Source organism: Carlito syrichta, unplaced genomic scaffold (genome assembly GCF_000164805.1).
Source record: "Carlito syrichta isolate Samal-C Ts95f unplaced genomic scaffold, Tarsius_syrichta-2.0.1 Scaffold303295, whole genome shotgun sequence".
Classification (NCBI taxonomy): domain Eukaryota; kingdom Metazoa; phylum Chordata; class Mammalia; order Primates; family Tarsiidae; genus Carlito; species Carlito syrichta.
In genome coordinates, this window is record NW_007247391.1 from 66591 (window position 1) to 92389 (window position 25799).

The 25799-nt window shown below is 39.2% G+C and overlaps 1 protein-coding gene across 1 annotated transcript in view; it reads right to left on the reverse strand.

Annotated features, from left to right (window-relative positions):
- Positions 1-4240: 4240 nt before the first annotated feature.
- The window catches only part of CLCA2 (chloride channel accessory 2), a 32944-nt gene continuing 11385 nt past the window's right edge, over positions 4241-25799 (reverse strand). Inside the window, exons 6-14 of the mRNA XM_008058320.2 lie at positions 24860-25087; positions 21733-21963; positions 20181-20358; positions 17782-17888; positions 15287-15511; positions 12865-13135; positions 10927-11097; positions 6186-6419; positions 4241-4711 (exon numbers count right to left, since the gene is read on the reverse strand). Of these exons, the coding sequence (XP_008056511.1) occupies positions 4269-4711; positions 6186-6419; positions 10927-11097; positions 12865-13135; positions 15287-15511; positions 17782-17888; positions 20181-20358; positions 21733-21963; positions 24860-25087 (2088 nt within the window). The 3' untranslated portion in view covers positions 4241-4268. The remainder of the gene's footprint in view (positions 4712-6185; positions 6420-10926; positions 11098-12864; positions 13136-15286; positions 15512-17781; positions 17889-20180; positions 20359-21732; positions 21964-24859; positions 25088-25799) is intronic.

Genomic DNA, 25799 nt, shown 5'->3' on the forward strand with positions numbered 1-25799 from the left:
GCAGCCTCGACCTGCTGGGCTCCGGCGATCCTTCCGCCTCAGTCTTCCGAGTAACTGGAATTACAGGGGCACGCTACCACGCCCGGCAGATTTTTTTGATTTATTGTAGAGATGAGGTCTCGCTGCCCAGGTGGGTCTCGAACCCGAGGGCTCAGGCAATCCACTCACCTCAGCCTCCCAAAGCACGGGGTTACAAGCTGAGCCACCGAGCCTGGCTAAAAACAAAAAATTTAAAGGTGAAAAAAAATTCCTCTTCTCTTCATCTTTTACATCCATCTTTTTCTTTATTTTCTTTATCATATTTATAATAGTTATTGTAAGCTCATGATCTTCTAATTCCAAATCTGGATTACTTTTGAATCTTCTACTTTTGGATGTTTCTGCCTGTTGGCATGTCTAGTAGTTTTTAATTATATACTTGATAATAAGTTGTAGAGATACTGTATTATGCTACCTTCCTCTGAGTTATGTTCTAGTAGTAGTTCAATTACTGATGAATCATCTTGATTCTGTGGAGACTTTTGTTTTAAGCTTTGTCAGAGCATGTCTATTCCAGTTTTACCCTTAGTTCCAGGGTATAATTTTTAGTCTGGGAACATGGTCCTTACCCTTATTGTGGTCCTTCTGGAGTTTTATAGGAAACTCAAGGTGATTACTAAGCCCCTCTAACATAGGTGGAGTTGAACCCTAAACTCTTTCCAGAACTAGGCAATGACTGAAATCTCTGCTCAGCTCTGGTTAGCCTCTCAGCTCTTATTTTCTATTAGATTCCTTTGCAGTTGAGGACTCACCCATGGATTGAGAGGATGCAAATTTCAAGACTTTCCTCTTTGTGGTTGCTTCTTTTTGGGATTTTCCTCCTCAATTTCCAATTACTCTGACACCCAGATCTCTTCTGATTTGTCAACCCACTTAGATGGCTACTTTCTGCTTAAGCTCTATCTAGACAGGCTGAGCAAACTGAGGAGAGCCTTCAGGGGAAAATCTGGCGAAATGTGATCCTCACCTAGATTTGCTCTCTCTCTTTAGGGATCATATCTCTGGTTTCAGCCTACTTTTGTCAACATCCAATGCTTTCCAGAATTGTACTTTATCTTTTTTCCAGAGTAATAAATGTTATCTGCAAGAAGACTAATATGAGCAGCTTCTACCATCAGCAATTGGATTTGTCACATTAAATTTTAAATGAAAGATATATTTAAGAGTCAATTCTTTCAAGAAGAATTACATTGTAATAGAAAATAAAGCACAAACAAGACATTTTCTGTTGATTTTCTGGCATTTATATGCAAATACAAAGGTGCATTTGGGGCAGTCAATAGGGTCCATATAAATAACAACTTGCCCAGTGAATAGGCTATATTAATAGCCCTTAAAAATCTCCCAGCCCCTACTTTGTGTCTCTAAGATTTACTCTCCTCTACTATCCCGAAAAGAATAGGGCAAAAAATGAGGAGATGTTTTTTTCAATTTCCAGAACAAATTTCTATCCATAGCATAACAATAACTTTCCTGGCATTTGAAGATAATATTTGCCTATATTGCCTTCATTCCATAGACTTCTCTTCCCTTTCTCAGATAACTGCATCTGGCTCACAGTTTTCTTCCTCTTGCAATCTCGGATCAAATCTCCAGTGATTCCACTAGTGCAAATACTTCACCAGTGACAATTCTTCATCCTTTTTGGTCAAGTTCTCTTTTGTTTCTATTTTCATCATTTATTTGAGTTTTATAGGACCTTTACTGTGACTCTGTTCTATTGATTGCTAGGATCTCTAAATCTGTATTTTCCTACACTTCATATTTTCTACTTGTCATATTTGTTTGTTTTTTAACGTCTGTAGAATTCCTTTGTTTTGCTTCTTTACTTCACTAATTCCTGGACTTATGTTTATTTGTTCCATTCCTGCACCCATAAAATGGAAAACAAATAACCACAACAACCACAACAAACAACAAAAAAACCACCAAGTTTCTTTCAAGCCAGCTCTGTTCTCTTGCCAATTGATCCTAAAAGGGTTAAATATCCCTATGAAGAATCCCTGGCATCTTCCCACATAGATAGACAGACACAAAAGAGTAGCCTGATAACCTGGCTCTACTTCTATAAAGCTTTGCCATTAACCAGGGTAAAACTTTGAAATACTCCATTTTCCTGTCTGTGAAATGAAGAAAATATTTGAGAACTTGAAACCTACCACATCCTGCCTCTGGATTCCACTAGCCCAGTTTGAAACTACAGAGAAACAAATTCCAGGCTAGCAGATATAATGGCAATAGAGGAAGGAGGGACTGGCTGCCAAGCAAGAAACTGGGCACAAGGGTCTTGAAGCTCTTTTTTTATTTTTTATTTTTGAGTTGGAGTCTCACTCCGTCGCCCAGGCTGGAGTGCAGTGGCATGCTCACCGCCACCCCAGCGTCGATCCACTGAGCTCTGGGGATCTCTCCGCTCCAGCCTTCCAAGTAGCTGGAACTACAGGCGCGTGCTGCCACACCCGGCTAATTTTTGTGATTTATTGTAGAGATGAGGTCTCACCATGTTGCCCAGGCTGGTCTCGAACCTGTGGGCTCAGGTAATCCTCTCGCCTCGGCCTCCCAAAGTGTTGGGATTACAGGCTTGAGCCACCGCACCCGGCCCTGAAGCTCTTATTTGTGAACATTTAGTCTCACTGTGAGGCTTAGAAGGTAACAGGCCTGACATTGTGTCTTGTGTAAACTACAAGGAGTGGACTGGGTAGAGAGATTTACTGGTTGTCTTTCTGTCCACAACTACTCTGAATCTCTCACTCAGGGCTTCATGCTGTCTTTCTTCCTGGCCCAATTCCCCACATTTCCCTTTTCACCACCCCAAAATATAATCTAATTTTTATTTTTAACGTCCTGGTTGTAAAACTTTGATCTATTCTGTATTATTATTTTGATTCTTCAATAAAGTTTTAAGCTCTTTAATTTAAAAGACAGATGATTCTATTTTTTTTAATAAGTGGAATTTAGGCTGGGCATGGTGGTTCAAACCTGTAATCCCAGCACTTTGGGAGGCCAAGGCAAGAGGATTGCCTGAGACCAGGGGTTCGAGACCAGCCTGGGGAACTTGGTAAGACCTCATCTCTACAATAAATCAAAAAATTAGCTGGGTGTGTTGGCTCATGCCTGTAGTTCCAGCTACCTGGAAGGTTGAGGCAGAAGGACTGCCTGAGCCCAGCAGGTCGAGGCTGTGGTGGCCGTGAGCATGCCACTACACTCCAGCCTGGGCAACAGAGTAAGACTCTAACTCAAAAAAACAAAACAAAACAAATGAAAGTAAAAATAGATGAAAGATGACTTTTACTTCCTTGCGATCTGTACTTCCTCCTTCATCTGCCCTTGGTAAATAATTCTTGATGGAGAAAGGATTCTAGATTCTTATGTAACTGAAAAACAGGACCAGCTAATCATTTCCAAAGATTGGTCTCTCCTCACTGACCTTTTCTTTGGTGGAAATCGAATAACACTATATGTCCTATGTATGTATTAAAATAAGATCAGAATAATATCTTTCATTCATTACTTATAGCCTTCTGATAGCTATAACCATTTTCATTCAATGATATCTAAGGCAATGACTTGGAAAACCGCTTAGATGGGAATAGAAACTTATAAGCAATATATTCAATAAGTCTTTGTTACAAAACCAGAATGAAAGGACAAGGATAATGTCCATATTTTGTTACCTCTTACAATGAAAAAAAGATCTTTGAGCATTAGCAATGAGATTTTATCGTAGCATATTTGACCAAGTGGCAAGAGGTAAAGAATTTTACAATAGGGGCTTCATATATTAAATGCAGCTTGATTGTCAGTCTTAAGTGAGCAACCTGTTCTGCACAGATAGGAAGGAATGAAAAATTAACCAAAGTAATAAACGGTTATTTCACATAGACAGTTATACTGCATAATTCAAATCTATCCTCTTTTTCTCTGCTTGGGGCTTTTTTTCAGTTCAATAAAACAAGATTTTCCTGACTCTGACTCAACTTTGCCCTTGTCTTTAAAGACATTACTTTGAAGGATAATTTTTATTAATTCCATAGCTAAAGCCTAAGCGTCTTCTAATCTCCCCCTAAAATAGTTTTTTGTTTATTTACCGTATAAAAAAATCTAATCTGTATTGTACAAAAACCCAAAGCGTTTTAATAGTTTTGATGTTAATTTGACTTTGTGGCTATGTTTTTGCAAAGTGCCGAGGCCATGGGCCTTATAACTAAGAAGGAAGGGAGTCTATACGTTGTTTATAGTAACTTTGTTCCATTCTCTCTCTTGTCAGCTCTCTTTTTCCTGTTTAAAGTACAATGGGTTGCAACTATAATAAGGCAAATGAGTCCTATCAAACCCATTGCTGTTAAAACTCCTTTCAATATAAGACAATCTCTGTCAGGTAAAGAAGCAGAATTTGGGGGAATGAACAGAGAGGCCTGGGCAATGTTAGACACAGCAGACTTCAAGGAGTTCCCATCCATTGCTCGTATTGCCACATAAATTCTGAGGCTTTCTTGTGTCTCTCCATCAGGTTGACTTTCAGGTCCATTTGTGAAAAGTGTGGGTGAGAATGTAAATATCTCCCTGGTGCCAGCTTGCTGAGGCTTTAGCTTTGACGTATTTACTAAAATGGCATTGTTAAAGTCATCTTGAAGATTCTGTAGACTTTTACTTATTCTTATTTCATAGCTTGCAGCTGAAATTAAAAAATACAAATGGGAAGGTTAAGTCATCTTGAATAAGTTTTATAGTTTATTAGAAATAAATGACTAATGAGAATATTAAAAAAAAGGCAAAATTCCTAGGCATAAACATAACAAGAAGTAGAAATGCAGGCAAAACTAAAACACTACATAAGGACTCATACTGAAACCTGAACAAGAAGACATATTTTTTGAAGAGCAAGATCCAACGTAATCACGATATTATTTTTCCCTAGGTTATTTTGTAATTCTATTAAAAATGCCTCTAGTTTCTGCTTTAACTAATCAAGCTTATTGTAAAGTTAATATAGAAAATAAGTAATCAAAAATGGGCATATAAAGTCTAAAAATATAGCAATGTGGAAGAACTAACTGTACCAGATACAAATACACTAGAATGCCTCAGAAACTAAAACACTGTGGAACTGATGCATGAACAGACTTATATCCAAAATACACTTAGGCCAAAATGCATTTAAATTTTTTTTTTTTTTTCTTGAGTTGGAATCTCACTCTGTCGCCCAGACTGGAGTGCAGTGGCCGCTCCCGGCCACCGCAACCTCGACCTGCTGGGCTCCGGCGATCCTTCCGCCTCAGCCTTCCAAGTAGCCGGAATTACAAGCATGAGCTACCACGCCCGGCTGATTTTGTGATTTATTGTAGAGATGAGGTCTCGCTGCCCAGGCGGGTCTCGAACCCGCGGGCTCAGGCAATCCACTCACCTCAGCCTCCCAAAGGCACGGGATTACAGGCTGAGCCACCGAGCCCGGCTGGTTAAAATTTTTTATAAGACAAAGACAGAGTTCAAATTAATGGGAAAAATAAAAATTCCTCAGTAAGTTGTGCTGTGACAATTGGGTAAAGATAGGGGAAAAAGGTGATGTAGGTTGAAACCTGAAAGCTGACAAAGTCTTAGCAAGGGAAAGTAGAAGCGGATAGTCCATCAAAGTTTACCCAAGCAAGAGTAAGGAATCCCTGGATGGGGGGACTCGTCGCAACCTTCCTAACAAACATGATGGCCCGAAGTGGGAGAGGAAAACAGGTGAAGGTTTGCATGAGTTATGGGAAATGGTCCCATAACCTGACTGGTAAATATATGAATAAGTATTCTTATCCAATTTTCAGAAAACGAATCACCTCCAGTACTGGGAAGCACATACTGTGTAATGCAGAGCCCTTTTCTGCTGAATAGACTGCCTTAACACTGGGTGTTTATGTTTCCAGTCAAGGTTTCTGAGGGATTTGTGTTGGTGAGTTAACCAGCTTCTCTTCAGTCCTAGGTCAGTTGACTCACTTTCCCTTTTGGCCTCCAGGATTTAAGGTCTTATAAGCAACCCAGAGCTTTTCATAACAACCCTCTGCAGCTTTGAGTTCTAAACCCTCAAAGCTATTTTTACCCAACTAACCCCTGGCATTATTAGAAACGTTGTCTTGTAGAAAAACAGGTAATGAAAAGAGAAAACCTACCCTGGCCCTGATCAAAGTCTTCTCCAGGTGCTGTCCAGGATACAGTCACTTCCTCTTCCATTTTTACAGCTTTCAGGTCAATAATTGTGCATGGAGGAAACACATCAGGATGGGGGCCAGCTGGAATTCCCAGCACTGAAAAGGAGCCTCCTGAGCTTATTCGACTAAAGCTCCATTTTTGCTCCCCCTCACTTCTGCCTGCTGATTTCCTTGGGGCATTCATCTGAATATTCCCTGGACACAAAAGAAAAGAATAGCCAAAACAACAAATTACAAAGCCCCTAACAGTTTGTTTTTGACAGATTATTGGAAGACTTTTAAAACATATTGTTTTTCTTTACCACACCTTTAGAATAACTGAATTTATTAACTAATCTGTTCATTCATTCATCCATTCATTAACTCCACAAATATTTATTGAGTGCATATGCTATGCCAGTAATCATGGACAAAACAGTATTTTTCATGGAATTTATAATCATGTCAATCTTATTAATAAGCATATATTTACAAATTGTGATAAATTATAGAAGAAAAGAAGTCAGAGTGTTATGAAAGAAAAGAACACAGATCCATCATTTAGAGTGGTATCAGGGAAACAACGCTGAAAAGTTCCCTAAAAGTTGAGTAGAAGTCAGCCAGGTAAAGAATAGAGAGAATACCTCAGGCAGTTTCAGCTTGTGTCAAAACCCTCAGGCACAGGAGAGCTTTCAAGTGAGAGAAACTAAATTAAAGAAAGAAGGAGAGTAAATTGAGAGGAGAGAAGTTTTTGCAGGACCTGGTGGGCCAGTGCATTGACTTTAGATTGTAGTGTTGCATGCACGCTGCAGGTGAGCAGGAAAGTGGCATGATATTCTAAGAAGCCACTCTCTCTGCTCATTGGAGGATGAATTAAGTCACAGCAGACAGGGAGGCCACTTAGCCCTTCGACAGCTCAGATGAGAGAAAATGGCAGCTTGGGATGGGTGATAGCAGCAGAGGGGGGCAAAAAAGAGGCAGTTCAAGATGTATTTAGGAGGCAAAAATCAGCAAGAGCTGATGATGGATTCGAATATGGAATGATGAAGAAGAGAAAGATGATTTGAAAAAGAAAAGAAAAGCTCCCAGTTTTCTAAAATGAGCAAATTAAGTTACAAGTTTTATGATTCCTGTAAACCATATAATTCAAGACATTAAGGAACCAGCTGAATATAAATCTTAAGCTCATAAAAGAGGTTTTGGCTAGATTTAATACTTTTTTTTTTTTTTTGAGTTGGAGTCTCACTCTGTCGCCCAGACTGGAGTGCAGTGGCCGCTCCTGGCCACCGCAGCCTCGACCTGCTGGGCTCCGGCGATCCTTCCGCCTCAGCCTTCCGAGTAGCCAGAATTACAGGCATGCGCTGCCACGCCCGGCTGATTTTTTGATTTATTGTAGAGATGAGGTCTCGCTGCCCAGGCGGGTCTCGAACCCGTGGGGCTCAGGCCATCCACTCATCTCAGCCTCCCAAAGGCGCGGGATTACAGGCTGCGCCACCAAGCCCAGCTAGATTTCATAATTTTAGAGTTAAACATTATGAATTTAGAGGTTATGGACATATAGATGCTATTAAAGCTATATGTATTAATAAGATTTCCTAATAATAATTTTAACTACCATGATAATAGTATTTACTGAGGGCCTATTGTGTGCCAGGCATTTTTCTAAGTACCTTATATGCGTCAAATATTTAATTTTTCCATGAAGGCTACAAGAAGAGCACAATTATTATCCCCATTTTTATAGTTATGAAACTGAGACACACAGAAGCTAAATACATTGCCAAAGTCATATAGCTAGTAAATGGAGGAGCCAGGTTTCAAACCCAGACAATGTGGTTCCGGATGGTAAAATGAGGTTAGGACTTAGTCCTGAGAATTGCCAATATTTGGAGGCCTGGTAGAAAAAGAGGAGATGGAGAAAGAGTCTGATACAAAAAAAATCCAGAGAATATGAAATAATCAGGAGACCAGGAGGGGGCAAAGGAGAGATCAATTAGCTGTGTCTGATTCTGCTGAAGTCAGGAAATATGAGGATTGAAAAATGTCCTTTGACGCAATGGAATATTATGCAGCCATAAAGAAGGACAAAATTATGAACTTCACAGCAACTTGGATGGACTTAGAGTCTATAATACCGAGTGATCTATCACAAAAACAAAGAACTGAGTATCACATGTTCTCACTCATAAGCAGAACTTGAACAATTATAATATAAGAAAGGAGTTGGTGGTAGTGGAAAACTGTCTGAGGGGAGGGGCGGTATTGGCAGTAGTGGGAATCTGCTGGAGGGGGGCACATCTCATCAACAAGAGTACCTGCATAATGAACATTTATATACCTAACCCTGAATTGTACCCTACATCTTTAAAATGAAAAATAAAAAAAATTAAAAAAATATCCTTTGGATTTAGCAGCAGGTTGGCCATTGGTGATTAGGGTCAGAGCAAATCCAGTGGAGTGACTTGGTGGAGGTCAGATCACAGTGAGCAGAGCAGTAATTTGCAGGTGAGAAAGTACAGTTAACAGGTTTAGATTAATTTCTAGGAACTGGATGATAGGAAGTAGTGAGGTGAACAGTAACTAAAGGGAGACCAACTTTTTATTTTTTTGAGTTGAAGTGTCACTCTGTGGCCCAGAATAGAGTGTAGTGGCACACTACAGCCACTGTAGCCTCAATCTGCTGGGTTTAGGCGATCCTTCCGCCTCAGCCTTCCAAGTAGCTGGAACTACAGGCATGTGCCACCACGCCCGGCTAATTTTTTTGGTTTATTGTAAAGATGATGTCTCGCCAAGTTGCCCAGACTGATCTCGAACCCATGGGCTCAGGCAATCCTCTTGCCTCCGCCTCCCAAAGTGCTGGGATATTTAGACCACCACATCTAGCTAATTAAAAAAATATATATATGGTTAGTATTAAAACATGGTTGAATGCAGCTCAGAGGGGTCAGTATAGAAGGAACATGCAAGTGAGAGTTCTTCTCAAGGCCCCTGAATGGCATTCAGGAAAATCCAGTGGAGACACTGGTTTAGGGGGAGGGAGGGAACAGGGCAAATGCTGCTACGTCTGAAGATTTGGTGGAAATGGAGCAGTTCCCACCATTCAACTCAAGGCCATTACCTGAAAACGAGCTGATACATGAAGGTCACGTAGAGTAGGCATGCCTAGAAAACCTAACTTTTTCTTTTCTATGCTTTATATAAAGTACATAGATGAGAGCATAATTGAACATTACTTTTCTAATCTCGTTGTATATTTGATTCTGTTATTTGCATCCTTTAAACTCATAGGCTTGAAAAAGATACTCAATTGCCTGCAAGTTCTTTTTCAAGAATCGGGTCTTATTCTACTTGGTTTCCCAAGTTCCTAGGACTAAGCCTGTCACCTGGTAGGCCTTCAGAAATGTTATGTACAAATAAAAGGGAATATCTATTTGGAAACAAAGTATTACATCTAGATACAAGATCACATCTATGGAATAAAACAATGTTACCTTGAAAAATTGATTAACATTGATTTTGAAGTAATTCAAACTATTTTAAATATAAGTGAGAGGAAATTGTGTTCTAGGCAACGCAAAAAAAAAAAAAAAAAAAATCAGGAGATGCAAGTCCACTGTAGCATTTTGATTATTTTTCTAGTGAAAAGTACATACAGAATGAAAAGTACAGAATCATGTATGGAGTAGTTTAAATGGTTAAGTATTACTTCTAAAATACAGGAATAATATTCACAGAGAATCTGTATTTTTGGAAATAAAAGTGCTTAGAAATGCTTCTTGAGACCGTTTTTAAAACCTACAGCATGATATATTGCTGTTTGTCATACTTTAACCACTGCTTTGTATCAGGAGCTATTATAATGACATTAAAAAAAGATATATATCTTCTATTTACTTGACATTTTATCTTGAAGGAAAACAAAACATATCACTCAGCTCTGAAACAACCCAGGTCATATTTATTTAGGAACTCATTTCTCTGTGCAAATTGTTTGGACTGTTTGCTTTCTTTCTTTCAACTGCTAACAACCTTTTGACTCTTTCTCTTGCCTAAACTTTTATAGAGGAAGCATAAGAACATGAACTGTAAATCTCATTAATGAGAATTACTTGTTAGTAATTCTGATGAAACAAGAACAAAAATCAAAATAATGATTAAAATGAAGGTAGGCATAATCTGTGAAAAGTATCTACTGCCTTTCTGTTATTCATTTTCATGAATCATTGAGGACTGAAGAGACAGTCAACAAATTATAGATCGACTTAAGTATGGAGAGTTTTGAAATTCCATCTTTAGGCTGGTCATGGTGGCTCACGCTTATAATTCCAGCACTTTGGGAGGCCGAGGTGAGAAGATTGCCTGAGGCCAAAGGTTCTAGGCCAGCCTGGGCAACTTGGTGAGACCTCGTCTCTATAATAAATAAAAAAATTAGCCGAGCATGGTAGCGCATACCTGTAGTTCTGGCTACTTGAAAAACTAGGACAGAAGGATCACCCGAGCCCAGCAGGTTGAGGCTGCAGTGGCCGTGAGCATGCCACTGCACTCCAGCCTGGGTGACAGAGTAAGACTCCAACTCAAAAGAAAAAAAAAAAGAAATTCCATCTTTTTCTCTCATCTCTTTCTTTTTCTCTCTCCCTAATACACACACACACACACACACACACACAACAGAGATATATACATGAAATGATGTTACTAAAATAACAGTGCTAATGATTCTTACCATTTGCTATGTAACCTGGTACGTACATGGCATGACTCCCTGGAATAGAGTGGGCTAGGGTGCTTATGCTGGGAGAGTGACTGACATGCACTTTCAAGCTATATCTACCATTTACAGCAAAGGAGAAAAAATACCTCGAGTAAATTCCATCATTTTTTATAACATCAGCACCTGTGTGTATAAAAAAAATTTAGAGTCAACACTTGTCATCATAGTTGATTACTAATATTTATTTATTTGTATTTATTTTCTTTTGCAGGCATATCTGTGCAATGAAGATTACTAATATTTACATCAATAAAAATAAGGTTTAATCCTCTTATTCTTCCTTTTTAACATATGTTATCATGGTCATCTCTATTTTTGATGTTCTCAAGTGATTACAATTTAAACTATAAAGCATTTATACTTATTTTACAAGTATAAATTTCATTACAGTTCATTAATTTTACTTAGCAGATAAATACTGCTTCCATTATAAGAATAAGTATTAGACGACTATGTGGTTATTATTATTAGGGTGAGAATTAAATTTATACTTTGATACTTAAGTAATAGTTTTCATTGATTCTTTCATTGGGATGTAAGTTTAAACATTAAACAACAACAAAAAAAAATGATTCCAGGGAATAAATGTAAAAGCCCATTGAGCTGAATCAGGTGATTTTCCCTAAGAGAGCAGGAGTTATTCTCCAAGCCAGCCCACAGGCTAGCAAAAGAGAAACATCCTGCAAAGTGCACTTTTGGATCAGAAGCAAAAACATGAAAGACAAGACCATGGTTAAGCAACCAGAGCATGAGAAGTTCATTTGAATCCATTCCAATAGGTTAAACAAGAAGACTTCTCTGGAATTCCTCTGAGGAGGACTTGAACCAATAATCCTTTGAATGAAATTTTGTTTTCATGAATATCATACACAATTGTCATGGCATGATACTAGTGGGCTGCCAAACTAAGACTCTTGAAAAAGATTAACTTGGAAACAACAGGGTGAAAAAACTTATAATTTTATTAGTATTCATAGTTCAACTGCCAACACACACTTTAAGGTCTACTGTCATTCTGAGAATTTAGTTTAGGAAAAGAACAAAATAGGAAAGACAGAACAACAAAGGAGTTTGTTTTTACAAGTTAAAAAAATTAGCCAGAGAGAGTCCAAGTACTATTCTTCATCTGGCTTAATGCTGTGCTGTCTGTATGTATAATATAATGATGAGACTCTAAGCTCTGTGTGTGAAGACTGAAAGCTTTGAAGGAGGGTTTTTGCATTGTTTTGTTTTACTTTTGACTTCCCAGTGGTGAGGAAATCTCTAATCTGATTCCACTAGGTTTGCAGACCTGGTCCTCTTGTAAGCAAATCACACATGAAAAGGGCACCGTATATACTAGAGACGGGCTATGCCCTCTTATCTGCCCAGTTACTTTAGTCATCTCATAGGTCATCTCATAGGTCACAAGCACAATTTCCCATTTTTTTTTACAACTGGGTGCAAATGGCAAATGTACGTTCATTGTCACTGAATCTCCCTTCTTGACTTTTCATTTGCTATTTTAACTGTCCAGTCTGAGTATTTCAGTGAATAGCAAAGATGGTGAACCTTAGGGGAATATGGGCATGTCCTAAAGATATAGACACCTGCTCCTGTGGGACCCCACGAGTGGAAGTCAGGACCTAGGTGTCCAATGGCTTCCTCCCATCCTTTTGCTCACACACGGTCACTCTGAGGAGTCTCACAGGGACTCTCTTTTCCCAAGTCAATCTGTAGCTATTCGATATATCAGTGAATCTATGAGAATCTGAGAATCTTATAAGACTGAAGAAGAAGAAGAAAGGAGTTGAAAGAATTTTACAGAGAAGTTTAATATCGATACTACCACATCACGTCATGACAGCACCTGAGAACATGAAAAAAAAATGACAGGACATTCCTTGTTACCTGCTCCATTATCAAGAAGTCTCAGTGTAACAGGCTTTCCAGTCTCTGGCTCTATCATGGCAGTTACCGTGGCATTAAGAATGGGATAGAATCCCCTTCTTACATTGGCATAAATCATCACAGGATGGGGAAAATGAGGGCTGTCTCTTTCCACAAAGACTTCCACAGTGGCTGGGGGCATGGCTGAGCTGGAGGCCCGAGAGGTTACTGTCACTTTCAGGGCTTGCAGAGAATGGTGGGTATTGTTCAGAGTGTAAGACCAGGGCCCAGGCTGCAAAACAAAGGCTTTTGTTTTGTAAAGTGTGAAGAGAAAAATCAACACTAATTCTAAAGCAGGGTCCCCAACTCCTGGGCTGCAGGCCACAACTTTCCTGGCCTGTCAGGAACCCTGAACACACAGCAGGAGGTGAGAGGTGGTTTGATAGGAGTCTGCAAGCAATTGCAGGTCAATTTATTACAGTCTCTGTGCAGTCAAACCTCATTGCTAATGTTAATCTGTATTTGCAGCTGCTTCCCAGTGCTAGCAACACCTCCTCTGCTCCACCTCAGATCATCAGGCATTAGATTTTTATAAGGAGCACATAACCTAGATCCCTCGCATGTGCAGTTCACAATAGGGTTCACGCTCCTATGAGGCTCTAATGCCATTGCTGATCCGCCACATCAGCAGCGGCATTAGAGCCTTATAGGAGCATGAATTCTATTGTAAACTGCACATGCAAGGGATCTAGTTTGCATGCTTCTTATGAAAAGGTTGGGGACTGTTGTTCTAAAGTGTATCTAAACCTAGATCCTCATAGGAGCTTGAACTCTGTTGTGAACTGCACATGCAAGGGGCCTAGGTTGCACGCTCCTTATGAAAAATTGGGGACTGCTGATCTAACGCATATATAATCTAAGTCTCTGGAAGTTTTTGCTGTTGCTTTGTTGATGTTACATTTTTTTTAAAAATTACAAAAGAATGTTAGGAAAAGTAATATTGGTTAAAGGAGGAATAAATTCGTATTTACATGGCTTTCATAGCATGAACCACTTTTTTTTGGAGTCGGAGTCTCACTCTGTTGCTACCCAGGCTGGAGTGCAGTAGCACGCTCACAGTCACCACAGCCTTGACCTGCTGGGTTCAGGGGATCCTCCCACCTCAGCCTTCCAAGTAGCCGGAACTACAAGCATGTGCTACCACACCTAGCTAATTTTTGATTTATTGTAGAGACGAGGTCTTGCCAAGTTGCCTGGGCTGGTTTCGAACCTGTGGTCTCGGGCAGTCCTCTTGCCTCAGCCTCCCAAAGTGCTGGGATTACAGGCTTGAGCCACTGCACCTGGCATGAACCACTTTTATGATTAATTCTTTAGAAAAATTTGCCCTGGATTTCTTTGGGGTGAGGGAGAATATATCTTGATTCACATTTTTAGGCTGGCTTATCTGTCTAGGCTCATCACTGCCCTTATCTTTCCTTGCCTATACCGGTCCATGCTACTCTTTGGCTCATCTGTATCGAACTTCTCCAGTTCTATGCCATTGCTCTTTTTTGTCTGAGTCTTCCTGTGTGCTATTTCCTCTGTCCATGATATCATAGACACCTCGTGGCCCTTTTCTTTCTTTCTGAGTAGGAGTCTCACTCTGTCCCCCAGGCTGGAGTGCAGTGGCATGCTTATGGCCACCATAGCCTTGACCTGCTGGGCTCAGGCAATCCTTCCACCTCAACCTTCCAAGTAGCTGGAACTACAGGTGTGCGCCACTACTGCTGATTAATTTTCACTTTATTGTAGAGATGAGGTTTTGCTAAGTTGTCCAGGCTGGTCTTGAACCCCCGGACTAAGGCAATCCTCTCACCTTCGCCTCCCAAAATTATTTAGCCATTTGTAATAAGTGGGATTACAGGCATGAGCCACTGTGCCCGGTCCCTTTGTTTCTTATATTTCCATTTGATGGCTTCACTTCCAGAAAGCATTTTCCCCCCACTCCTATTTGCTCTGATAGTACCTGTACTTCTACCATGGCATTTTATTGTAAAGTTCCTAAAACAAAATCTAGCATATAGAAGATGCTCAAAAATATGGATTGCCTGTATTCATAGTATAAGTTCCAATAGAGATTTTTTTCCTCTAAGCATATAGAAAAATATATTTATATGAGTTATGTATTGGGGAAAAAAAGGCTGGAAAAAAAATATTTGTACTGCCAGTGAAAATACTAACCTCCCCTGTTGAAATGAAGCATTTGGTATTCGATATTTAAAGCTTTGAACATATTTAGTTGTTCCTTTTACATTTTTATTATGCACAAAATGCCCTCATAAATTTAAAGTTTTGACACATCAAAACAAGAGTTCCTTTACACAATACACTTAATCATGTTATTCAATCGACAGTCACATAGTTCATTCAATGTTGTCATTCTGAATAAGCTCACAACACCTACCTTGGCAGTTCCTGGAATCCAAAGGCTAGCTGTCCGAAACTCTAGATTGGTGCTAAAATCATTTGTGTAGTATTTTCTTCCATCAGGATCAGATAATACAATCTCAGGAAGACCACTGGTCTCCCATGTCACTAGAAAGATTGTGTCATTGCCCACGCTGTTATCCACAGTCACTGTGTTGTTCAACTGATGGTGCGGTTTGACATTTTCGCCTATACTTTCAAGCTGTTAAAGAGATAAATATATATGTGAAAGTTTCTAGAACATGTATAATCATTCCATCTTTTAAAAAACTCTTAGAGCAAATAAAAATAAATTCTCAAAAAAATTTAATTCTGACATGCTATAGTTATGTAAGTCACTTTTTCATCTAAAAATACTTTGTCAAAGCAAAATATTGCTTATTATTTAGGTACAGTAGATATAAAATATCTCATTATGGTTAATGTGATGTCATTTCATTATTTTTTATCAAGAGATTTTAGCTGCTCTCATATTACCTATCATCCAAACCAATACTGGCCTCAGGTCAGCAATTATAATGACAAGCTTCTGAAAATGTTTGCTTGTGAATGCGCTTACATTTCATTAATTTGCACATAATCTGTTCTGATATTTTAATAAGATATAAAAAATAGATGTGATCGTACACGTGTGCGTATAACATATAGAGTACATACATCTGCTTGGCTCTGTTCTAAATGTTTCACAATCTTATTTGATCCTTATGAAAATCCTCTGAGATGAGTACAATTGTTATACACATTTTACAGATGAGAAGACATAGGCATAGAGAAGTAATTTGCCCAATGTCCCATAGCAAGGACGTGGAACTTGGATAAAACTCAGGTGGGCTAACAGGGTTTCTGCATTTAATCTCTATGTCTTTGCAATGGATACAAGTCTGTAAACAACTTTGAAAATGTGTATTTGTTAAATAAATACATTAGTAACTCTTCGTTAGATTGCTCAAATCTGCAAAGCAGATAAAATTATTTTGGTGGATGACAGTAAAGACATTGTGAATTATCTGCACAAATTACTTCAACAAGTGTTTGTGGACTGCTGACTACGATGCCACTTTCTGTGGTCGGCCCTGGGCTGTGGAAGGGGATTGAGATAGTTTCTGACTTTAGTCTACTGGAGCTAATGCCATACGAACAACTAGGGGGAGGTGGCCAAGTCTGGGAATGCTAAGACTAATTTGAGACCCCTTGAATAATATTTTGTTAAACTTGTTTCTTACTTTTTAAAAGCTTTCTTTCTGTTCTAGATTTTAAAAGAGGAAATCAGGGGGTATAAAGATTATTGAACGTTATCAACAGGAGAGATGATTATAGTCTAATCTGTTCTATATTGTCATTTATAATCCACATTTTTTACTTCTAAGCATGGAATTGTGGTTATCTGTCTTTACTGTGTACATATAATCTTCACGTTAAACATTTCCTAACAATAATTTACTGACTTCATTGCTCACATGAAGCCACTAACTTGGCAGGTTCACTTACCATCTGTGAGGAAACTGCAGATGAAATTTTGTTTGAAACATTATTAAGTTATGTCCAAAATATCTTTAAAGTACTTAGGGAAAAAATGGCCCTCTCCAAAGTGACTTGACTAGAGGAAGCTTTTGTGAGCAAAATCAAGTAAGTTGTGGCAGTTGAAGAGATATTTAGAAATTTTTAGAATTTATTAACATAGGCGATATGCCTTCTATAAGGGTGGAACTTCAAAGATGTTAAAGAAGCGAATGTAAAATAGATTCTGTTTGATGGAATGTTGTTATGGAACTAAAACTAAATAAACAATTTCTTATTTTTCTCCAGGATCTTACACAACCCCATGGTAAGCAGCACCAATCCCTCCAATCCCTGCAATTCACCAACACCCTTCGCCCCTGCATTTGGGCTATAGAGAAGCAGCTAGCTCTGTTCACAGACATTGAAAACTGAGGTGACAAGTACAGAAAATGGTCCCTACTGCTGAGAAGTACATATATCAGGTCAAAATGAAGCCTGCTGTGGTGACACCAAGAAACCTGTTAAAACCTTCCATACAGGACGGGTGTGGTGGCTCACTCCTATAATCCCAGCACTTTGTGAGGCCGAGGTGAGAAGATTGCCTGAGCCCGCGGGTTCGAGACTCACCTGGGCAACTTGGCAGGCCCTCATCTCTACAATAAATCAAAAAATTCCCCAGGCGTGGTGGCACGTGCCTGTAGTTCCAGCTACTTGGAAGGCGAGGTGGAAGGATCGCCTGAGCCCAGTAGGTCGAGGCTGCGGTGACTGCGAGCATGCCACTGAACTCCAGTCTGGGCGATGGAGTGAAACTCCAACTCAAAACATAACAAAACAAACCTTCCATACACAGACTGATAAATGTCCAAACAAGGTTAATGAAGCAGTTAGCACAATTCATCTATATTCCCTGCTTCCATCTCCTTTCCCACTCCCCACCTCCAACTGTAAATATAACACTGAGAAAATTCTGACCTGAATACGTTGCTGGAAAATGTCTCCATTTCCAGAGGAAATTCTACTGAAAGCATCAATCATGCTATTGGAGTTTGATATATTTGGAACGAAGAACGTTGAGCCTCCTGAAATACATGATTGGGATGGGAACTATTGCAACTGATAAAATAAAACAAACAGAAAAAAAATGGTAGGAGTTTCCTTTGCATGAGTGTGTTAGTTTGGGAGAAGTAGTAGCTGAGCTTCACTTGCATGACATCCTACACAACCCCATGGTAAGCAGCACCAGATGAATGGATGTGACTTTTCTATCCACAGCTGTATTGTCAGGGCTTGGAACTTTTATCTATCTATTTATTTATTTTTCTAAATTTGTTTTTTCACATAATCTTCATCTGAACATGTCATAGTAATAACACAACTGTACAATAAAATTCTTCCTTTTTATTGCATTTATACAGTACCAATTATAGTACTTTAAACATTTAAAGAGGACAATCTGTATCATTTTTATTGCAAGGTTCTTAAAAGTTAATATGAATTCGTTAATTTTACGTCTCTTCCCTAAAATCAATGCATTTTAAAAAGCGAAGAAAAGACGTGGCATATAGAAGGCATATATTTACTCCCTAGTCAAACAAAATACATAGAACTTAAAAAATATGGTCATGGGCAACCCCCTCGGGTCCCCTCCTGCTGTGGGAGCTTTTCTGTCCTCTTAATAAATCCTGCTTTCTTAAAAAAAAAAAAGTCATTAGCAGTTTCTTCCTTCCCTCCCTTCCTCCCTGTTTTCTCTCCCTCCCTCCCGCTTCCTTTCTTCCTTCTTTCTTACTTTTCTTTTTTTTCTCCTTTCTGCAAAGAAAAGTTGTGTCCAATATGTGGCAGGCATTTTGCCATGTGTCAAATAAATCTAAAACAAGTATTATCTTTTTTGATTATACGTCTGAATGGGTATAGAAGAAAGTTGAGTCCTTATATCACATTCGAGAAGCTTATACAGTAGACCTAGAGCACAACTAAATTCTCAATTATGTAACTCACGCTAAAAATATAGTAGTTATTCCCCTAAAGGAGAGAAAAATTAGAATGTAGTGAAAGTTGAACAGAGTCCTAGAGTCTGTCTAGTGGGGGTGAGTCTGAGAAGTCTTCAGAGCCTAAAGTGGGGATGAGTCTGAGAAGTCTTCAGAGCCTGAAGTAGGAGAAAAATATTAGACGGTGTGCGAAAGAAACATAAAAAGCTCACTAGAGCTAGAAGCATAACCCTCTGAAACCCTGGATCCTAGAAGAAGCATCTAGAAATGCAGTGGGCAATTCTAGATCCTAGAGTGACATAATAGCACATGTGTATTTCCAGTAAGAGGTACCAGATGTATTATAGGAAAAGCATTTGAATTAAGGAAAATAGCTGAGAGGGTGTGAAATGTGAGTGAAACTTAGAGACATTGCAAATAAATATTTATTTATTATTTTATTTTAAAGAAGTGGGGGTATAATTGGGGCCTGGAGTTTATGCACTGTATATAAGAACTCAATACATATTTGTTGAATAGTTTTGTCAGTAAGGTAATTCTTAGATAATTGCAGTTAGTTGCTATCTATTTACATTGCTATATGTTTATATTATATTTATTACATTACATTTATATTCTGAAAACATTGTTTTCAAAAATAATTCAATAAAACCTGATCAATATCCCCTTTAAATATAAAGAATATAAGATAAAAGTATTCCATGTCTCGTTAAGAACAAAAAGATATGTATCTTACAATGTTGGGTGTGTTCCTATTATAAAAGTTAGTGCATTTAATCCTATACATATATTTTTAGCTCCAAGGTTATACAGGCTCAGACTGGCTTAATAAATAAATTATAAAATATTATTTTCATTGGATGTGCTTAATTGAGACCTAATAGGGAAAATGTGAAAAAATAACAGCAAAATTTTGACAGATTTTTAGCAATGTGTATGTTTAAAAACTGTTTTTAGGCCAGACATGATGACTCATGCCTTTGATCCCAGCACATTGGGAGGCCGAGGTGAGAGGACTGCCTGAGCCCATGGGTTCGAGACCAGCCTGGACAACTTGGTGAGACTTCATCTCTACAATAAATATATATATATATATAAAAGTAGCCGGGCATGGTGGCACATGCCTGTAGTTCCAGCTACTTGGAAGACCGAGGCTGAAGGATAGGATCACCTGAGCCCAGTTGGTCGAGGCTGCAGTGACCATGAATGAACCACTGCACTCCAGCCTAAATGGCAGAGTGAGACTCCAACTCAAAGAGGAAAAAAACAAAACAAAACTGTTTCTATGTTTTCAATTAAGCCATATAATCTGAGTTTCATGATTGTGCTTTGAATATCCATGTTAAAAGGAAATAGTCTAAAATATAAATTTTAGAAATTTATTACCTGTAAGATATGAAAATTCCTCCAGGTTTCTAACCACAGATGAACCCAGGACAATGGAATGGATGGTTGAACCACTGCTGAGCACGGTAGGTAAGCAGTTGCCGATAAGCTCATCATCTCCACTGGTCACTAATATCATCACAGAGCCAGAAGCTTTTCCATTCAACTTTTCAACCACCTGAACATAGACTATCAGTCATTTGGAAGGAAATGAAGTTCAAACTGTTGTACAGAGCAGAAGAATCCACTGTCATTCCAAATTCCCCTCGAGTGGGCATATGCCTTTTCAAGGTCGTCCATAGCTACCTACACGCCACGCCATCCCCGTTCAGTCTCCACCTCACCCCATCACAGTACTTGTCACCCTACATGCCATTGCTGGTTTGCTTGTGGGCAGGGACTTTTCCTGTTGGAATCACAGGGTGTGCCCATAGTTTAGAATATCCATCGTAGGAGACATGGGGTCCATTACTGTGTGAGAGCCTTGCCTCTGAGATCCAGTGAGTGACATGTAAGAGGCCTAGGACCGTGGTTCTCAATCTTGGCTACATGTTAGAATCAGACAGAGAGCTTTAAGAATTTTTTTTTTTTTTTGAGTTGGAGTCTCACTCTGTTGCCCAGACTGGAGTGCAGTGGCTGCTCCCGGCCACCGCAGCCTCGACCTGCTGGGCTCCGGCGATCCTTCTGCCTCAGCCTTCCAAGTAGCTGGAATTATAGGCATACGCTACCACACTCGGCTGATTTTTTGATTTTACTGTAGAGATGAGGTCTCGCTGCCCAGGCGGGTCTCGAACCTGCGGGCTCAGGCAATCCACTCACCTCAGCCTCCCAAAGGCGCAGGATTACAGGCTGTCACCCACCGAGCCCGGCTAGAGCTTTAAGAATTTTTAATGGCTAGGCCACACCCAGATTAATTAAATTTGAATCTCTAGGAGTAAGACCCAGGCATCAGTGTCTTTAAATCCTCAGGTGATTTCAACGGGCAGTCAAGATTGAGAAACACTTGCCTGTAGGCAACTATCATAGCTGATGTGTCTTTCTTCCTATCAGATAAGCATCCTAGATACTGAATCCAAACTTGAGTTGATTTAGATGAACTCCATCATTCCTGAAGCACACCTTTGGCCTCAGTTGGTTCTCATATGCTTGAGGTCTAGAATGGTTATAAGCAGAAACCAGACATGCTCATTTCAACTAGAAAACTCAAGGGTAAATATGGCTATAGCTGGACCAGTCCCAGAATGGCTAGGGACAGTTTAGAAATTACCCCGATGTTGTTTCCGTCCCCCAGTCTTGGTCATTGTATTCAGTAATTTACTCATTTATTCAACAGGCATCTATTAAACAACTACTATATGCCAAGTACTTTGCTAGGCATAGGGAATACAATGGTGAACACGAAGATCATCTTCTTGGTGACTTTTAAGATAATAGTTGAGGCTGTTATGACCACACTGTACCAACAGATTTCCCTTCATCAGAAGAAACATCATCTACAACATGAGGGAAAGGAAAGTGATGGTGACCCAAGATGTAAGATGATCTACTATACCTCAAATCCCTTCTTAAGCCCTGAACAGATGCTGGCTTCTGCTTCAGTGGACACAGTGGCAGGTAGATATGAAATCAGCAGCTTTCGGTCATCATTAGTGTTAATTTGGTGGAGCTGGGCTCTGATCTCCCCTTTGTTGCTGAAACTAGCAATACCCACAAAGGTATGTATTTCAACAATCTGCATCAAATAAAATTCTGCTGCTTGCTGCAGTAGAAGGAGTCTGTTAGCCTATATGCCAAAAAGCAAGAAACAACATTTGGTTGGTGGATAAAAGTAGGACTAAGTAATACAATTAGCAAACAATCTGCTAATTCTTTAGAAATACTGGATCATAGTTTTTTGAGTTCTAAAGAGTGGCATGATGTTAGAATATGGTTTGATTAATTATAGGCTCAAAAATGCATACTTTTTGGGAAAGAGAGAGTGGATTGAAACTCTGCCCCTAAAAAACTGTTTATACTTTTCTAGTCTAAGAACACATATTCATTCCCGCAATCCCTCTCCAACCAAGAATTCAAAGATCCATGGACTCAATTGTGACTAAATTTGTAACTGCTTATTTTAAAATCTAGCCCAAGTAAGAGGAAACATTGCAAAGAGACCTTGTGATAGTGAGGAATGGCAGTCAGGGGATCCAGCATCTGTATGAGCACTACTCTCCTATGTGGGTCCTCTTAGGTTGTGCCTTTCTATGATTACAGAGACTTAAGTGTTTAATCACTCTGTAGGAGTTACATGCTGGTTTGTGGCAAATTTGGTGTACTGCCTTGACCAGGGTTATTTACCACTGAATGGAATGTAGCCAGCTAGAGCTTTATGCTACACGTAAGAGTTTTGGAAAAGGGTCTTGGTTAGAAAAAGTTGCAATCTGTAAAGTGGTAAATATCTTTTTTGTTTATTATTTAACATTATTTAATTATTGTACTACTACTAATGTCCACTACTGAAGTAAAGCATTTGGTACCAAATATTTAAAGTTATCATTTCAGGTCTTCTCTCAGGTACAATTATCTTTCCATTTGACTAAGTCCATTCTTGCATAGCAGAGGCAGATAGTCAATATAAATTACCCTAAGACAATATTTGAGAGACTCATGCCCTAGTCAACTGCAGGCAGGCAACATGACAAAATTATCCAGGTGCTTGCTGTTTTAGTGGATTTTCTAATATTCTAGAGATAAGCCAAAAAATAAAAAAATAAAAAAGGCAACTATTCCAGAACTATTGATCCAGAGAGTACAAGAGGATACATTTTCTCCTTGGGAAAGTATAAATATATATATATATTTAAAACTGCCATTTATTTATTATGAGCTTAAAACCCCAAACATCCTATTTATTATTTCATTTATTCCCCCTCAATAACCCTATGAAGTAGCAGTAGTATGCTGGTAAATGTTTAATAACTGGTTTTCTGATGAAAGAAAGAAGGAAGGAAGCTCTGACTTATAGCAATTGCCAATTTCTGTGGGGTAAATACTCGCCTGTGTATAAAACCATGGCAAATGTGGGACATCACTGAACACAGAGTTGGGGAGAAATGTGTAGTAACACGCTCATATAGATACAATAGACCAGAAATAGCTTCAAGAATTTAGATTAGGGATCAGCAGAAATTTTCTGTAAAGGGCCAAATGGTAAATAATTTAGGCGTTAAAGGCCTTAAGTTATCTGCTGCAACTAACTACTCTACCCTGCCATTGTACCAATAATGTGGCCATAGATAAGATGTTAACAAATGAGTCCTGCTATGTTCCAATAAACTTATATTTCATATAACTTTCACATGTCAACCAGGCACAGTGGCTCACACCTGTCATCCCAGCACCTTGGGAGGAGGAGGCGAGAGGCTTGCCTAAGCCCAGGGGTTCATGACCAGCCAGGGCAACTCGGCAAGACCTTATCTCTATAATAAATAAAAAAATTAGCCGTGTATGGTGGCGCACACCTATAGTTCCAGCTACTTGGAAAGCTGAGGTGGAAGGATTGCCTGAGCCCAGCAGGTAGAGGCTGTGGTGGCCATGAGTGTGCCACTGCACTCCAGCCTGGGGCGGCAGAGTGAGACTCCAACTCTTAAAGAAAAAAAAAATTAGATGTAATGAATGAGTCTCTTGATTTGTTTAAAATGTCAACTCACTCTTAGATGGTGAACCATGCAAAAAACACATAGTAGGCCATAGTTTGCTGACGCTGGATAAAGATAATAGTTAAAAAAATATAGAAAAAAAATTAGGAGGTGATGAGTTTTGAGTATTTAGTACTTTTATTGTCATAATTTATTTGTCAGTTTGCATAGTTTAGTTGTTATTTTTATTTTTTTGAGTCAGAGTCTCACTCCATCACCCAGGCTGGAGTGTATTGGCATGCTCACGGCCACCCAGCATCGAACTGTTGGGCTCCGGGAATCCTCCCACCTCAGCCTTCCAAGTAGCTGGAACTATAGGCACGCGGGACTCAGGCAATCTACTTGCGTTGGCCTCCCAAAGTGCTGGGATTACAGGTCGAGTCACTGAGCCTGGCCAGTTTAATTGTTATTAATGGCTATGCTTAATGTTTGCAAATATCCCCAAAATTTATCAGCTGACTCTTGTGAAAGTAGGTGTTATTATTCCTATTTTACAGATGAGAAAACGGTGCCCCAGAGAAACCATCTTGCTCTTTACTACATAGACAGTAAGTGAAGGAGCCAGGATTAAAGCTCTTCTACCTGATTCCAGAGACTAGTCTTTAATCTAAACTCTGTAAGAGCTACACGTGCATGTCCGTGGCAAATTCAGGCTACTGCCTTGACTAGGGTTTTACACCACTGAATGGAATGTAGCCAGATGGGAGTTTTTGTTACATATATGAGTTTTGGAAAAGGGTCTTGATTGGAAAAAGTTGCAATTATTAGCAAAAATGAGATTTGGGAATTATCTGTGGATTTCATTTGTCTTCATAATCTCTATTTTGAGGCCACATTCTGAATTTGTTCTTCCCACCTCCAAGAAAATAAGATGTCCTTGACTCCAAACCTTTTGCCTCCTCCCGCCCTTATCCTTATCCCCTGAAAAGAAATAGAATTAAAAGTAGATAGAAAAAAGAATGACAGATGGTTTACAGGCATTTTAGATCAAAGTGTTACCTCTGCCATCTTACTGGACACATCCAACACTAAACAGACCACTTTGTCAGCAGCCTGTACAAGAGAGAATGTGGGAGGAGGTGGAAGCTCAGTCCCATTCATAGGAAAGCTGTGATTAAAGTCAGCGGAGTCTGTGATGACATCCCATGTGCTTCTGAGGCTGCACATTTGGTTCTGAAGATTTGGAGCTTCTTGGTTGTGGGTGCTTGCATTACAGAATTCAACCACCTGGAAAAAAGAAAAACAGTCGATCAGAGAGTAAAACTGTCTCATACCAGACAGACTTCTCATTATCAAGCAACTACAGGTAAAAGAAAAGGTGAGTTGAAAGAAAGAAAATCAGAAGCACTTCAGTAATTACAGTAATGTACTTCTTTCCTTTAAGAATGACATCAAATTTGCGAATAAATCTTGGCATCCTTGCTTGAAGCACTCGCACCCTTGTGGTACTGAGAGCAATCTCTATTAACGTTTACTGGTATTTAACTAACAGAGAGTGTGTGTCTTTATAAACAACAACAAAAAACTCCCTCCTTCCTTAGCACATATTGTGTTAAGAAAACACCCCAGGAGATGTTAATCATAATCAGTCTATTCCTTGGAATCATAGTTAATGACCACTCCACCTTTATTTGTTGATCAGTCAGCATATATTGGTCTAGTTCAAATATTGATTTCTGTACGAATAGGATAAGATGGAAAAAAGTTAAATCTACTTCCTGATGCCCGCTTTCAAATTGGAAATATAGATATAATTCATTTAATGATATGGAATGTATGTCAGTACCCCACATAAAAATATGACTTGCATTGTGAAGTAATACATCACCATCTATTCCCAGTGGCTGTGGTCCTACAAAGAGGTGAAACTTCCTGCTAAGCCATAGAGGCTTAGAGCTAGAAGAAACTTTATAGACTCTCTAATTTCATCTATAATTTC